This window comes from Falco peregrinus, chromosome 4 (assembly GCF_023634155.1).
Source record: "Falco peregrinus isolate bFalPer1 chromosome 4, bFalPer1.pri, whole genome shotgun sequence".
In the NCBI taxonomy this organism is placed as follows: domain Eukaryota; kingdom Metazoa; phylum Chordata; class Aves; order Falconiformes; family Falconidae; genus Falco; species Falco peregrinus.
This window is the reverse complement of record NC_073724.1, coordinates 8,361,972-8,377,698: the sequence shown is the minus strand read 5'-3', so window position 1 is coordinate 8,377,698 and position 15,727 is coordinate 8,361,972. Positions and strand designations below refer to the sequence as shown.

Genomic DNA, 15,727 nt, shown 5'->3' with positions numbered 1-15,727 from the left:
TTAACCTGATTATAACTTGCCTGACTTGTGTCCCCAGCTTAAACAATTTAGCTTCAGCTGAACTTCTCTGGCAACGGGATGGGAGAAGCAGGAATGAGCTGCACGCCAATCTCAAACAAAAGCAGCAGCAAACCAGTGTTTATTAGTGGGTTACAAGCAAAACCATCACCTTATCTAACTGGACATCCACTTTACTGAAGACTCAAGAACAGCACCTGGGCAAAAACCAGCATGACAGCAGACAAAGGATGCTTCCAGACACATTTTCAAGGCTCCAGAGGGCCTCCCCAGAGGTCACAAAGAACTGTTGGGTTTTCCACCCCCCGCATTATCATTATACCACAGTATTCCAGAGGCCCTGGATCTAGACTCCACCAAGCAGAGCTTGGCACACAAACCCCAAGTGCTCTTCTTAAGTTTTTACCCTCCAAAACAAAACAAACAAAAAAAAAAACCCCAAAACAAACCCAAACCTCAACCCCAAACTTACAGATGCAGGAATGTGGTAACAGGGAACTCCCAGTAGACACCGACAACGTTGACTACCATCAGGGTCTCAGCATCGCCACACTCAAGTGCTTGCAGTGTCACAGGCAGGGTCGGGGAGGTGATGTGAACTCCCCTTCAATGAGATTTGAGTTCATGCTACATTAACACCGAGAAAAACAGAACTCTACAGATAACAGATCATGGGGCTTTGCTCACCTTGCCACCTGTATTTAACAGTTTGAAATACTGTTATTGGCACCTACTGGTCACTCAGGAGAATAAACAAACCAGAATTTAGTTTCAATTGCAGGGTTGACAGATCAAGCATGATCCTGTAAAGCTCATAGAGAACAAAGCACAGTTAAGTGTAGGGAAGTTGCTTGCAAGTTTGAAAGCTGAAAAATAACTGGATTTTTGTAACTTTAGGTCTGAAGATAGGTGTCATGCCCTCAGCTGAAACTGAAGACCACAGATTTACAAAACAAACCAGCATTCCCCTTCCCCTAAATTGCCATCTTCTGCTGAGACCTTTGATTTAAACTAAGCCAAAAAATCTGTTCCTCAATAGAGTAAGGCCATATGTAAGCTTATATACAACCCCTAGAAGAAGTTTTCTTCTTTATTAAAGTAATAAAAATTTTATACTAAAAAGCATCTGCAGTCAAGATAGGAATAAAAAGAGTTTTCATGGCATTTCTTGACCTCTGAATGCTTGCTAAACACTATATAACTTTAAACGGAAAGCAAAGAAACCGAGGTTAGACATTTACTAGCATAAATCTAGAAGTGCTTGAAGAGAAACCAGGCTCCAGGATCAGGACCTATTTGGTATAATTTCTGCTGGACGTCCCTTTTAATGGCAGACCCCATTGCTCAAACCGCCGATTCCATGCAACCCAGGAAGGAAACTCCAGGATCCAAATTTTATAGCAATACAGTTTTCAGCTAAAAAGTGTATTGCAAATTTTTCCACGTATGTAAAACGAAAGGAAAGAATGTTTATAAGCTGCACCAAGTTTGGTTTATTATTTTATGCTCAACCAGATTCACACTGAACAGGTTGCAGGGTGGAAAGGAGGAGTTCAAATTTATTGAGTTAATTTACTTACAGATTTACATATTGGAGAAAAATAAAAAAATCTAGAGCCCTATTTACCTGATGTCACCCCATTCTCCCTGCTTTCCTTCCCTGCTCAGTAATCCAAACACCTTAAATCTGCAAGAAAAAGAAGGGGAAAAGGAGGGACAATAACCAAAAGCCAGTTAACATCTAGATTTACAACAGAAGAGATCCTAATTACCTGGGTCCTAGATGACATTTTGGCCTGTTCCATGATGTTTTAGCCAGTACTTCTCTGCAAAAATAAGGTATAGTCTTCCCACAGACATGAGTTACCTTTATTTTCCAGACAAGTAAAATAGAGCAGAGAAAGGTCAAGTAACCTGACTGACAACAGAGATCCAGAGCAGACCATTCCACCGAAGAGGCCCGTGCCCAGTCCATTACCCAGCAGGGAGGCCGCAATCACTGCACACAGCTTTCTTCCTTGCAATCAGCCAGCGCCATGGACCACAAAGCAGGAAAAAATCTGATGCAACCCACAAGTTCTCTGTCTTCCAAAATATTACTCATGTCTGCCCTGGCACCAAATCATTCACTCCTGAACAGAGAGTCCCATGACCTGCCTTTCTCCAGCTAATGAGCTCCTTCACTGGCACTATTCCAGCCTCGTGCCCTCTCCCTGCTTCTTCATGGAACTGTTCTCTAACAAGTTTTATCCCAAGCTTCATAATAGCTGTTACTGGAAGAAGCCCCTAGCAGTTTAGTCTGTGGTTTCTACTTCCAGCTACAACTTAATGCACACAGACACAAAGGCACACAATGACAAAGCACGTTCCTGCCCATTAACAGTGGCTGGAAAATACCAGCCTTTCTTGCCAAAGACTTTCTGCTATATTGCTCTTCATTCATTTCCATGATTAAGGTTTCTTTCCTTTAAGAATTTTCTGTTCTTCTTTCCTGAAACTGAGTATCTCTCGGGGTCATTGCAGGGCATCATTTAATTTTAATTGCAAGTTCAACATCAATACTCAGCTCATATTTCAGCAGCTCTTGCTTTATCTCAGCTTCTTCCAAAGTGAATGATAATACATTGCTGTGCAATGAGCTCACATGCAGATGTAATCCAGAGTTGAAGATTTCATTGAGACGCTTTCCTTAAAAGTTCTCTTTATTTTTGCCTCTCCAGAGCTTTCTGCCCTCTGCTGAATGGCACGGGGGAGGGGGTGGGGGGGAAGCCATCTCAGAGCACAGCCAAGCTCCAAATGGTGCTCCTCTCATAACATACTTCTCAATGCAAGATTAAAAGCTTCCTTCTCCCCACTTTCCTCAAGGGAAAGGAAAATAAGTCACTTCTGTGAAAATCCCTGTGAATGTGCTGTGGGCAAAGACACTAAACACTAACCTGGGTTGCCAGGATCAGGGTAAAAGGGATAGAAAATTAAAGGACAAATGCTAAAGAAGAATTTATGATGCGGGGATAAACCAGGTGGGTTTCACAGAGACCGGGTGCCTCAGCATTAAAAAAACCAGCAGCAGGCCAGCTGGAGCCACCTGAACCAGATGCCTGTACACAGACCTGCATCAGACAAGCGCTCTGATCTCAAGCAAGTTCCCAGCTCTCTGGCCCCCACCTTTGGTGGCCAGCTCAACTAAGGCTGGGGGCAAAGGGGAGCATGAAAAAAAGCCCCTCTCCTCCACTGCTCACCCCTTGCAGTGCAAAAGCACTGCCACCGGAGCAACACCTCCAGGTGACCACAACACAAGTGAGAGATTTCAGTGTGGCTGGGTAGGATCACAAGTCTTACAAGAAGCTGTCTGGATACACTGGCTTCAGAAGGACAGCAAGGAACAGAAGACAGGTGTGTTCCAGGCTGAAAGGCCATGTACACATACATCGTCCCATAGCTCAGGAGGAGAGAGGATGCATTTGAGTTTGAGCAGAAATGATGCAATGAAATTAAGAGAAAATTTAAAGACAAGCACTGACAGCTGCTCTTGCCCCTTGCATTGCTGGGTAACCTTTGAAAAAGAGATGGCAGAACCTCTGGTCTAGACTGAGAAAACCAAAAAGAAGCACTGTCTTCATATGTGACAGCTTCTCCCTGCCCCGCCTCATTAAGCTTAGTTTGCTTACAGCCACTGGACATACAGCAGGCATTCATTTAATGAATTTACATCTCATGATCCATGTTATTCATAAGGCCAGACCAGAGGATTCACAAGATCCTCTCCAGTCTTAAAACATATCCAGCAGAGAACAATCTGCCATAGATTGAATATCTGAAAACTAATGACATACTAGGCTCCTCCTCACCACCACCACCGCCCCCAACTTCCAGTTTATGTAAGTCAGCAGGCAAAACTCACATTTCATTTTTTAGTTCAGGAAGTTTCAAATGCCTTTACATTAACATTTCAGATAGTTAACCAAATGGAATAAATACATCCCTCTGCAACAGCAAGTGGAGAAAGAAGAGAGGAGGTCTCTGTTTGCAGCCAGCAAGTTCTGCCTTGAATGGAAAGAATCTGAGCAAGACATTTTCCACAGATGTTCATGGAAAAATATTTCCGAGCACTGCCACATTTCAAACCTATTGTGGCAGGAAACACTGAAGTTTCATGTGCACACTCCCCAGCTCATATACAAAAAGCTTACAGGCCTCCTGCCATTCAGATAGATCACATTGCACAACGTATATGCACACTGAAAGCCCCTCCTTGAAACATCACTCAACTCAGAGTGATCTGGAAGGGAGTCAAACTGGAGGGAAGGATTTCCAATGCTAACAAGTATCCCCACCTTCTATCAAAGGGGAATCAATAAAAACAACCAAGAAAGAAATTTCTCCTGCCACTAAAAGCTTCATGTAGAACTCTTTAAGGGCTTCCTTCTGCTGAAAATGCTGCTTCGTATTGATCACCTCCCCACTTCATCTGCCATGGTGCAAACTGAAAATGCTGTCAAAGCCCAAGCCTTCAAAGTAGGGAAGAGAGTGGAATACCTTCTATTTTTCAAAATTATTCTGCCTTATTGTATCCCTTCCAGCAGTCACAGTTAAGATGTCTTTTTGTTACACTTTGAGAACCCCAGAAGTCAGTGCAATTGACTCGTTAGCAGTTTTCCTATCAGGGACAACCACACTCAAACTCATCACACTCCACCCTCCCATTAATTCAGGATTTAGCATATCAGTGCTCCCCAGCTTTTACAGTTGCCTGTAGAGTTGCATGCCCCTGCTTTTTTCTGACCCTTTCCTGTTAGTATCTTCCCTCCAGTTTTGGGGAGCCTCTCATTCTCCCTAGAAACTACAACCTATCTAAGCAGTTCTGCCTTTCACCGTTCCCATTAGGGAAAATCTGGCACCAACTTCTTTTTCTGAAGAACAAGTTTGACAGCTGCCTGTACCACAGGATGCAAGGCAAGGGCGTGATATCTGAGCCATGCTTTTGTAGCTGCTCCACAACTTTGCCATTTACCTCCAGCTCCCTGACTCAGTCTCAGTTTGCAAAGTACACCTCAGCCAACAAAACCAAAACAACACACCCACAAAATGTCTCCTGTCTCGTGTACCTGATTCCAAATAATTCTCTAAATAATAATTCCACAGTTAATACATTCTAACTGTGCCCTCACACATCCTCATCATGCCGAGAAATGAATGTCCAGCAAAGATATCTGAGTAGCAACTGAAGGACACAAAATTCATCCATCAGTTGAAGAAAGGAAGGTATTTCAAGCCAGATTTTGCCACATGCCAAGATTATTTTGGGAAATAGCTCTCCAGTAAATTGTGCCTGGGATCTCATTTCTCTCTTCATTCTTTTGTAAAGAATGAAAGGCTGACAGGGCTTCAGGACCATCCCTCCCCCTGCTCCAGCCCTGCTACTGGAATTCACACATTCCCAGGGTAGTTCTACAGGCTCTCTCTCCCTTTCTTCACTCCATGCTCCAGAAATCCTATCTGGGTGAAGAGGCTGGGAGTAGAGTGACAGCAAAAAGAAGTCAAGACTGCAACATGCACACTTCCCTCCCTTGCATAGCTCACAGGTTTCCCTCTGAACCATGGATATTAATAGCATCCCACCAAACATTTTGGTCAGGAGTTCAAAGTGACATAACACAACCAATGTTGGGAGAGTCACCAACCGCCACTTTTATGCAGGAAAGCCTTCATGCAAGAGCTTGTAGGGGAGGGGAGAGGTTTGGGACAGATTTCATTCTTGATGGTTTGTTGCATCACCCCTTCGCAAATGCTTCTCTCCCACTGTGTCTGACCCAGATATCAAGAGTAATAAGGCTAAAACTATAGCTCATTAAACCACCCTGAGAAGACAACAAATCTACAGCAATATTAACCTGTGATAGTGCTGCTCTAAAAGGCATCTGGAGCACAGGCAACTAACATTTTCAGAACAGTACCTTGCCACAAAACCAAACAAAAAGCCAACCAGAAATTACCTAGAACTGAAAGAAGCATTGAGCTGAGTCAACACCCTCTCTCTTGCCAGCCTTGGTCAGGCTGAATCTTCATTAAGGCTTGTATCAGGACGCTACATTTCAAGCTTCTTAAAGTGATGTCCTCATTGCAAGGCTGTCTGCCTATGCTTAGCCCTTGTCCTTTTCCCAGTCTGCCCAGTATAAGGAAGCTCAGTTTTTAAAAAACACCTCACAGAGAACAATTACCATAGTTATAGATGCAACCAGAAGTCAGGCTGCTCTTGCCTAGTCACAGACACATCTAAAAACCATACAGCCCTGCTATATTAAGCAGAGTAACTCACATGAAGAACAAGGGATATGATGAGAGATCCCCATCCAAGCTGTGCCTGTGAATAGGAATGGGGGAGAGCAGAAGGTTTGAGATAAAGCAGCTACCTAGAGAGCTCCAGCATAGGACACACCTTTGGGCTTCACTGACAGCTCTTCAAAAATGCTCAAGAAGTCACCAGCTTGGTTTACCAAGTCATGAGATGAGCCCTCTACTCAGAAGTGCACCATCATTATCAAAACAACTCCCGCAGCACTTCCCACCCACACAGCATGATAGGAAGTCAGTGTTGACATGCATCTTCTGATGATCCAAACCAATGCTGTTGTTGTGTCCCCCCACAACAATGTACCAGCACCAGATTTTTCTAGAGGAGCATTTCTCTAGATAATTCTCAACATATGGGCTACGTTGCAGCTGAAGGTGAGGGTTTCAGCAAAGACATGAGGAAATGATGCGCTTCTGTGTGCTGAGATTCATGCCAGTTTGTAGAGCTACATTGTAGTCCAGCCACAAAGGGCCTCTAAGGTCTTCCCATGGCAGGATACACTTGCTGCGATAGCTGAAATTTTACCATTGCCTTGACCTGATCATTTTCTGCAATTACATCAACAGGAAGGTATGCTTAGGCAATTTAATGCTATGCTAATCGTGTCTGGTTTGGAACAGAAATCCAGGTTATATTAACGTTCTTTCAGAGCAGCCACTACCTTAACAGCAACCTAGTGACAAAGCTGGCAAATGTGGCAGCAGTTATCCCATACTGAGAACCATCTTTGAGCCTGCAGGACCATAAGGGCTGCATTAGTAAAGAAAAATCCAGTCGCTATGATTACAGCCAATTCATTAAACACCTTTCTGTAAACAGTCAATAGCACAAAGGACACAAGTACTACCAAGGGAGACAAGCCCAGCTTTCAGCTGTCACGCTGTTTGGAGACCCCTTCCATGTTTCAAAGGCTAGGTATTTCCCAGAGACAGGGAAACTACTAGAAGAGCATCACAGAACTCTCTCCTTTTCTGGCTTAGACACACAGCTGCCAGATTCTATACCAACCTGACGTCTGGAAGTCTATCTGGATAGGGTTGGATAAGCCATTCACTGCTTCACGCCACATGCCACCACCACCTGGAGACCAGGCAGTCACCACACAGCGATACAGCCCAGCATCAGAAATCTGGGTCTGATACATCCTGTAGCGGAACTCATTCTCCTGGACCTTCTCCAGAACTACACCGTCCACACGAGTCTGGTCTGTCCAGTCTTCCAGCCGCACTACTGAATCCTGGTTCAAGGAGATTATGCGAGTGGTTCCATTGGGATTCGACTGATCTGTCAGTGGCTTCTCAGCTGTAATGAGGACAGAATACCGTGGCGTCTTGATGTTTTTCGAAGACACCTTGCATGTCATCTCAAAGGTGTGGCCTGCTACAAAGAATGGCTTCAGTTTCACTGCCTCCACTGTAAGCGTGTAATCTGAAGAGGGAAGGAAATAAGCAGCAAGAGAGGGGTTAATAAAAAGGTGAAGCTATTTCTGCAGCACCTTTCAATCTAGAAGATTACAATAAGTAAGAAGATTACAAAAAGATTGCAAAGTAATTTTTTGGAGAGAAAAATCCCAGCACATTTATCTAAACACTCATTGACAGCCCAAAATGTTACTCAACAGCACACACACACACACACACCAGTACACAACAGTTTGGGTCAAAATGCAAGAATTCAAACAAACACCAAATACTGGACAGATAATACAATACGCAGGTCATAGCGTGACAGGATCTTCAGGATTTTTTTATTCAGGAGTAAAGATATTAGTCAGACAAGACTCAGAGTCCCAGTTCTACATTGGATGTGGAGGAAGAGCACCCTCAGCAACAGGGTACAAGGTCACTGCTGACATACTCATGACTAGCGAGAAAAGCTGCCACTAACGGAATCGGCAGCACTTAGTGTAGCTTCTTTTATTTCCCTTGAAAACCCACCCTAACAGCAATCCAGACACATTCAGCTGAACTCCCAAGATCAGTTGAATTTGAAGGACAAAAAAGTTGGGAGGTAATGGGAGAAGTCACCGTCCCCAGCACCCCCACATACACACCTCTGCATTGAAGGAGTTCGCTATACCTCTGCCTCCACATTGTGTTCTTTTCCCTTGCTTCTCATGCATTCGTCCGAGTACAAGCCTACCAGGAGCCTTGACAGCCCATTCGGCATCAAGAATGCCGGCAACACTTCCTGCTCGGTGTCCTGCACTTTCTTCAGCATTCCCTAAGTCTGCCAGCTCCTCAATCCCAAAAATCCTTTAATTACAGGGTCTGAGAAAATTATACATCTAGGAGCACAGCCCCAAGATGCGAAAAACACAAGCTCACAATGAGAAATTGAGAAAGTGAGGAGTGATTGAAATCAGAACCAGATAAAAGGAAAACGAGTTGCTAGTTCCTGGCACTGTGATGAAGAGACAACCTGCACACCCAGGTTCTTCTTAAAGGAGGGCTCGGTGCAGGTTACACATCTTACAGCCACTTCCCAAAATAGCAGTATTTCAAAAATACAGCTAGTCCTACTTTCTGGACTTAGTCAGCTGCAGCGTAATCTACCTTCCCCCCTTTACAAAAAAAATGAGCATAGACACATTAAACAAAAATGATGCAGATCACCTTTACACAAGGTGAAACTTCTCAGGAAAAGGGAAATAAACAATGGTGAGATTGTAACACATTCCCCAAAAACTGAACTAAATGCAGCAATATTTATGCCCTCCCTATAAGAGCGACAAGATACTTGTCAAGATTACATTTTGCAGTGTTTTGCCTTCAAGCAGCAGTTTTCACAATGAGTAGACACAGCCCACAAGATGAGAAACCCGGTATGACAGCTTTAAATCAGTACTGTATAAAGCAGATCACAGTACAAAGCTATATAAAGAAACAGCAGGAGTGGCGAAGGCTGAGCTGCTTCTAGTGGTCTAGCTGAGCACAGAATTACTTGATACTCCACACCAAACCCCCTTCACTTACACCCACTAAGCAAGTGGGAATACAAGAGCTGCACATTTAGGCACTCGGGGTACAGTGACAATTGAAGTTGCACACACAGAATCATTCCCCACTCCCTTGTGAGAGAACTCACCATGCACCTGAGTCTAGACCTCAAATTATTTTTTCCTCATTCTGCGTCCACAAGATTCTGCTATCACCCTCTTCATAAGGTTGCAACATTTACGAATCCAGCACAGATCAGCTTGCCACATTTTAGGAATATAGTGGACAATTATATTTTACCCCAGAAGGCGAAGCACAAACAGCTAGCTGTACTTTTATACTACGTGTTGCTGCTTTCTAGACCATACGAGGAGGCTCTGGGCAAAAGTCCCTCCTGATGTAAACATTCTTCATGCTGTTATCTCTGTGTCAGAACACTGGGTCCTAGACACTGAGAAAGAAATCTTGCATTTGGTCTCTCACGTGTGTGCTTAAGACAAACATCTTCAGATGATCAGAGCAGTACAGATGTAGTTGAGAAGAGACAACTCTCCCTACTACCTGGGCACCAAATTCCAAGCCACAGATCAGGCAGCAGTACACAGGAGAGTGAGTATCTTGTCCCCTGCAAGGACAGAGCAAACTTTGTTCCTAGGCATCCTTTCTTGAATTTCCATTTGAGGGCTATAGAAAATGCTGCTTTTACCAATTATTTTTACTAAAGAAAAAGGAGAAAGAAGTGGCGGTAGCATGGGAGAACAGCAGAAATGCCATCTGTACAGTTTGTGGAAGAGAACATCCGAAGTCCAGAGATGTAGCTGGAGAACAGCAGTAGAATTCAAAAGGGTTAGAAATGAGGATGCTGAACAGAGAACAGGGAGATATATTCTTATGAAAGTCCTTTCAAAGGATTTTTCTACCTTTTAAAAACCCAAACCTCCTTAGGTTGGATGAGTACAGAAGGCAGAGGCGCCTCCTCTTATGTGAGACCATAAGCAATGCAGACCAGACTAGAAAAAGGGACACAAAAAACCAGCACATACAGGTGCTGAATGTTTCTTGTTGCAAGAAAGTCAAAATATCAAAGGAACATTTTTAACCTGCAATAATATTAGAGACCTGTGCATGAAGTAAAAAAAAAAAAAAGCCCCATATCCTAAACAACTGGAAAGGCCTGGATCACCATTTTTAACAGTACATTTCTGTGCCAAAATTGTTCTCCTTTGGAGCGCTAATTACATTTTGTCTGCTGCTACCATCGCCCCCACCTAGAAAAGCATGTAGTTGTCTGTGTCTAACAGTGCACGTCAGAAAAAGAAAAAAGACCTAAGATTTGGCACTTAGGTTAGAAATAACAGTAATCTGCAAGGAAAGTTATGTGGGAAAGGAAGGCTTCTTCATGTTTCCTGTATTAACGGAAACTACTCATCAGATCTTATAGCATAAGATAGGCCAGAGAGGTTAAAGAACATTCTCTTTGAAGAACTACAGCCTAAGATCTCATTTCTAATCTGAGAGTTGCAATGTCTGTCTTGGCTGCTACGCTGCACACTTGCCCCGTCTGCACACACGCCTGCAATCCCATGCAAGGTCTCACTTCCTTCTTGTAAAGTTCCATGAATGAAAAGCATGGCAAAACACACCCTGGTCGGTCATAGACAGGAGGCTGCAACCTGCAGAGTTTATGCTGGAAAGTGGTAGAGGAAGAGATCCTAAGTAAACCATACCCAAAGCTTATAACTAGTTTGGGCGCTACTCCAGGGCCAGCAGCAGCAGAAATCCTAGCCAAATGATTCAGATAAAATTTGAGTAATAAACTGTACTTTGGAGCCTGGCAGCGCACACCTCTGCCTTCCATCACTGGCCAGTCCAAGTGGTTAAGCCACACTGTAATTCTCCTGTTGCTCTCTACCACAAAGTGCCTGCCTAGCTTCAAGAGTACTTCCTGGGTAGTGACCAAAAAGAGCTTTTACCTAATTTAAGCCAGTCAAATTGCTAGAGAAGCTTAACAGCTACAAGGGCAAGGAGACCTTAGGAAACAGCACACACCTTCCCCGCACTCCGCTGACTTTGGTCAGAAAAGCAGCTCAATGGCCATGGCTAACAGTAACCTCAGAGCCTAATGTCTTGTCAGCAGCTTCAAGTAACACCATCTCAATATTCATAAAGATTTCTTCATCCCCCAGTGCACCAGCTAGATTGCGTGTACAGGGAATGCAGCAGACATTAAGGTAATGACAGCTTTGCCTTTGTACGGCGAGGCGGCTATACAACACCCGGAGGTACAATTGCAGCCCCTGCAGCTCTGAAAATACAGCAGGCGCGCTATGGCCTGCACCACAGCCTGATACGTGTACGGACAACACAACAGCCCTCCCCACTGCTGCACACACACACAACTAGACCACCTTTACTGGCCCACCCCCCTGCCAAGCAAAGAGCAGCAGCACTACACCCTCACAGTGCCACGGGCACGAGCAGCCCAGTCACCCCTGGCTAGGGCTCGTACACCTTAACTTAACGCCACCTTCTTGTTTCTACGCCCGAACTGGCACGTTCGCCTGGCAGCTCGGTGCCATGGGTAAAGGAATTTCTTTGCTCAGGAGGAACTGCATGTCTGTACTATGCAGTGCCTATTACACGCCAGCAATGGTAAAGACGAGTGGGTGGCAGAAACATCACCTGTTCTCTACTTGCAAGACTTTCTAAAAGATTAAGATGCCCTCGGTCCCAATTAAATGTGATGGCAGGGCCTGGGCAAGCATTTAGGACAAGTACCATCATGTTAAATACAATTATTTTGTAAATTAAAGACAGAAGAATTAACAAGCCCCCAAATAGCAGCACCTTTGGGATCTGAAATTTCAATTGAAAGCTAATGTTCTCTTTTGCAAAGAATTCCATGCAGATGCAAAACTGGCAACACTGGTTTAGGAAACAAGCACCAGTTCTGCATTCCACTACAAACAGCAACTGTGCAATATAGGCAGCACTCACATTCAAATTAATAAATAAAATTCTCTTTTTTGAACTATCAAACTTCTTTCTGGGTTGAAAAATCTGGGTTACAGATCAGTCAAAAAAGGTTTCCTCCCTTCCTCTACCCCATTGTACCGACTGGAATTTGTACTCTAAATAAGCAAAAAACAACAACGTAATTGATACTTTTCATTTTTGAGGCAAGATAAAGATGCTTTCTTTGTCACCTTGGAAAGGGTAGAAGAAAGAGGAAGAAACAAATCAGGCAGACCACGTCAAAAACAACTGTGATCTATGACAGCAATTGGCTGCATTTGCAAAGCTGAGTAAGCAGAAAGACATGTGAGCGTTAGTGGTCCCAACAGAACAAAACAGAAAAAGAAGATCAAAACCGTCAAGTTAAAATGGGCAAATGTACAACTTATTATACAACATACACAAAAAGGACTTTGACATCTTCACGTGATGTTTACATTTCAAGAAAGTTTCCTTATCCTGATCACCCTCTGTGCTGACTGACCCACAGACACAACACAAAACAGCTTCTCTTTTCTCAAAAATTCAGAACAACCTTTTCCAAAGTGGGATTTCTCCCAAAGTGCTCCCTGCCCCAAGCACTGCTCTGAAGTTAACACAGGCGATGCAAGCACTGAAATAGTTGTCAGAAAAGCCTCTATGTAGGCACAAGCTATCCAAGGAAGAGGCAAATTTCTGTTCTCTCCTTAGGCAAACACGTGGGAGCCTGGCTGCTTGCTTTTATAAGCACTGGGAGCAGTCAGGGACTCAAATCACCAGAGATACTTGTCAAAACAACAGTCAGAGAGCAGAGGCAGCAGCAGATTAACTCCTTCATAGTTGCCGGCTACAGCACTGGGCTTGCAGCCGAGTCTGGAGCTTGCAGGAATAGGCTATGGCAGGGGACAGGGCACGCACAGAAAGGCATATCTGGGGCTAGGCTGCTGGGGTGGAAGGGAAGAACGGGCAATCAAACCCATATATTGTCACCCCACCCCTCTATTCCCCCTTATACACATGTAACATACTTTTTCAGGAAGAGAAGGTGTTTGTAGGAGAGCTCACTTTCACATCATAAATCTCCGAACTCCAAGTTTTGCCAACAAAACATACTTTTCAGCACGGGGACTATAACATTTACATTTGTGTTGCAAAATTAGTGGAGTTTTTGGAATAAAACCAGAAACAAGGGAATGTTCACACCTGTCACAGTTTGTTTTCCCTCAGAAATGTCAACACAGTCTGAGACTTTTCAACTCCAGCTGGTGTCTCTAGCTGCTCCGAAGGCAATGATCCATTACACATGCATGCACATACACACACACTCCGTGTTGTGGCATAACAACTGAACTAATTGTGACCAGCATTCAGCATTAATGAGACATCTCGTTCCTGCTGCAGAAGCCAGCTTAAGCAAAAAAAAAATGACCTTTTCATGGACCACGCTTGGTCTGGGGATGAAGGGAGTACTGAGCAAGCAGCCCACCATTTCTCTCTTCACTGAAGCAGAATCACAGCAGCTCTCCAATTCACTGTTTAGGGATTATCCCTAAACAACTTTAAACTGATTTCAAACCACTTGTCTCTGAAATATAGTTCTCTGCCTGTGGATGCCAGAGCTAGACTGTTAAACAAATCCGTCAGGATAAATGCAGCTTAGCCAAGCACAGATTTTTGCCAGACTTTACACCCCAGGTTATCCTGTTCCTTCTGCCCCTATCTAACAGACCCTTTTGCATGACCTCACACCTAAGCCAAAACAGTATCACTCTACAGGGCGTCCAGGATATGTACACCCATTATAAACTGGTGTTAAGTGATGTAAGTAACTTTAGCTTCTAAGAAATTCTCCCAGTCAGTTTAAATACTGACCAGAGCTAGTTTGCCTCTGCCTAAAAAAGGCCCAGAACTAAGCAAATCACTGAATTACTTTGCTCTGCCACCCACTTATTTTTTGATACTCCGGGACTACTACGCCCATGAACTTCCTCAGAACTGCCTTCTAAACATGGGCTTGTCAGAGAGAAGGAAAAAAACCCTCTCATACTGGCAGACAAAGAAGACTGAGTGACATTCCTCTTTTCACCTCAAGACAACCTTGTTGCTAGCAGCAAGATACATCCTAGAGATTGAAATACTCCAAGTCAGGAAAGGGGAAAATGAGCCCAGCACCACTGCTGGATGTCACCCCTGCCACAACAACAGCCCAGCTCCTGGAATTCTCAGCGCAGTTTGACTAACATATCTCCGCTTTGCACTTGAACTCCAAACTGTTGCATAAAACCGGTGAGTGCTGTTAAGTAGTTACTTCCCTCCACAAATAAGAGGCCTTTACACCCTTGTGCAAAGGGTGTAATAGTGTTTTTCCCCCTTCATAATACAGAACCCCATTTCCAAAGCCCATTAACAGGCCTTCTGGTTTGACGGGCCTACTCAGGAGGAAACTATCTCTGCTCTCCAGATCTTTCAGCAAATAGGTGCAAGGTTCCTACCTTGTGTAGCCCAGAAAATGCTGACAGATGCAGAAGTCACATCTTTGCTCTTTACCCAGCTGTTGTTGCGGTGCCTAGTCCATGCAGAGATGACACAGAAATAATCCCCTCTGTCACTTTCTGAAGTCCACTGGATTCGTAAACTGAAGGTGTCAACAGCCTTTTTAGAGAAGATTATTTCCCCGTTTTGAGTCCGCTCTCTGCTCCTGTCCCCAAGCAGCAGAGTCCAGTCTGCATCCATCGTGGCCAGGAGTTCCTTTGTCACTACATCGTCGCTGCGCAGGCGCTGCTGGTAGTACCAGGAAACTGTGAAGCGGAGGTTTGCTTCGGTGTCCTGTGCGTTTGCGATCCTGCAGTTGAGCTCTGTGGGGTCATCTGAAAACTTGGGTGTTTTAGAGGCATTCAGAAACACCTCATAGTCTGGCTCTGCAGGAGAGGAAACCCAGAAGAAAGAGGTTAAAAGCTACAAGCAGAAAGGAGAAAGTGTCAGACCTTATTAATAGATACTGCTAACTTGTAACATCCAGTCTGTGAAAGCACCTGAGCTTGAAACCAAGTGGCAGAATATGTATTTTTCTTACAAGACCTGGGGAACGGGAATTTGGACTCCAGCTCTCAGACTTGCACCACTCTGACGCAAGAACCCCTAAGCCTGCATTTCCAAACAACAGATTTCGTATGTCTAGTCAGACCATTTCAGAAAAATCAGGTCTAAGGGATACTGTTGAGCAAAATAATTCCCTTCTTTAGGCCCAGCCCCAAGAACCCATCATGCGGGTTCAGTTTCAGCCCAGCCAGTCACCTTTTGCACCTGTTCAAATGCCTGGGGCAGCCTGCAGCCACAGGAGACTGGTTATTATCTGGCTTTGCACTGACCAGACACAACCCATTCCCCAATTTGTCTTCAGGATAACAGGCAGTTTTCTGTCCTG

The 15,727-nt window shown here is 44.3% G+C and overlaps 1 protein-coding gene across 4 annotated transcripts in view; it reads right to left on the bottom strand.

Moving 5' to 3' along the window:
- PTGFRN (prostaglandin F2 receptor inhibitor) overlaps window positions 1–15,727 on the bottom strand; it is a 72,610-nt gene that overhangs the window by 18,246 nt on the left and 38,637 nt on the right. For 3 of the 4 annotated variants that reach the window (XM_055802511.1, XM_055802512.1, XM_055802515.1), the window contains 2 exons: window positions 14,796–15,221; window positions 7,379–7,798 (listed from right to left, as the gene is read on the bottom strand). In XM_055802511.1, coding sequence (XP_055658486.1) covers window positions 7,379–7,798; window positions 14,796–15,221 — 846 coding nt within the window. The remainder of the gene's footprint in view (window positions 1–7,378; window positions 7,799–14,795; window positions 15,222–15,727) is intronic. The other variant, XM_055802513.1, reaches the window with a different exon arrangement.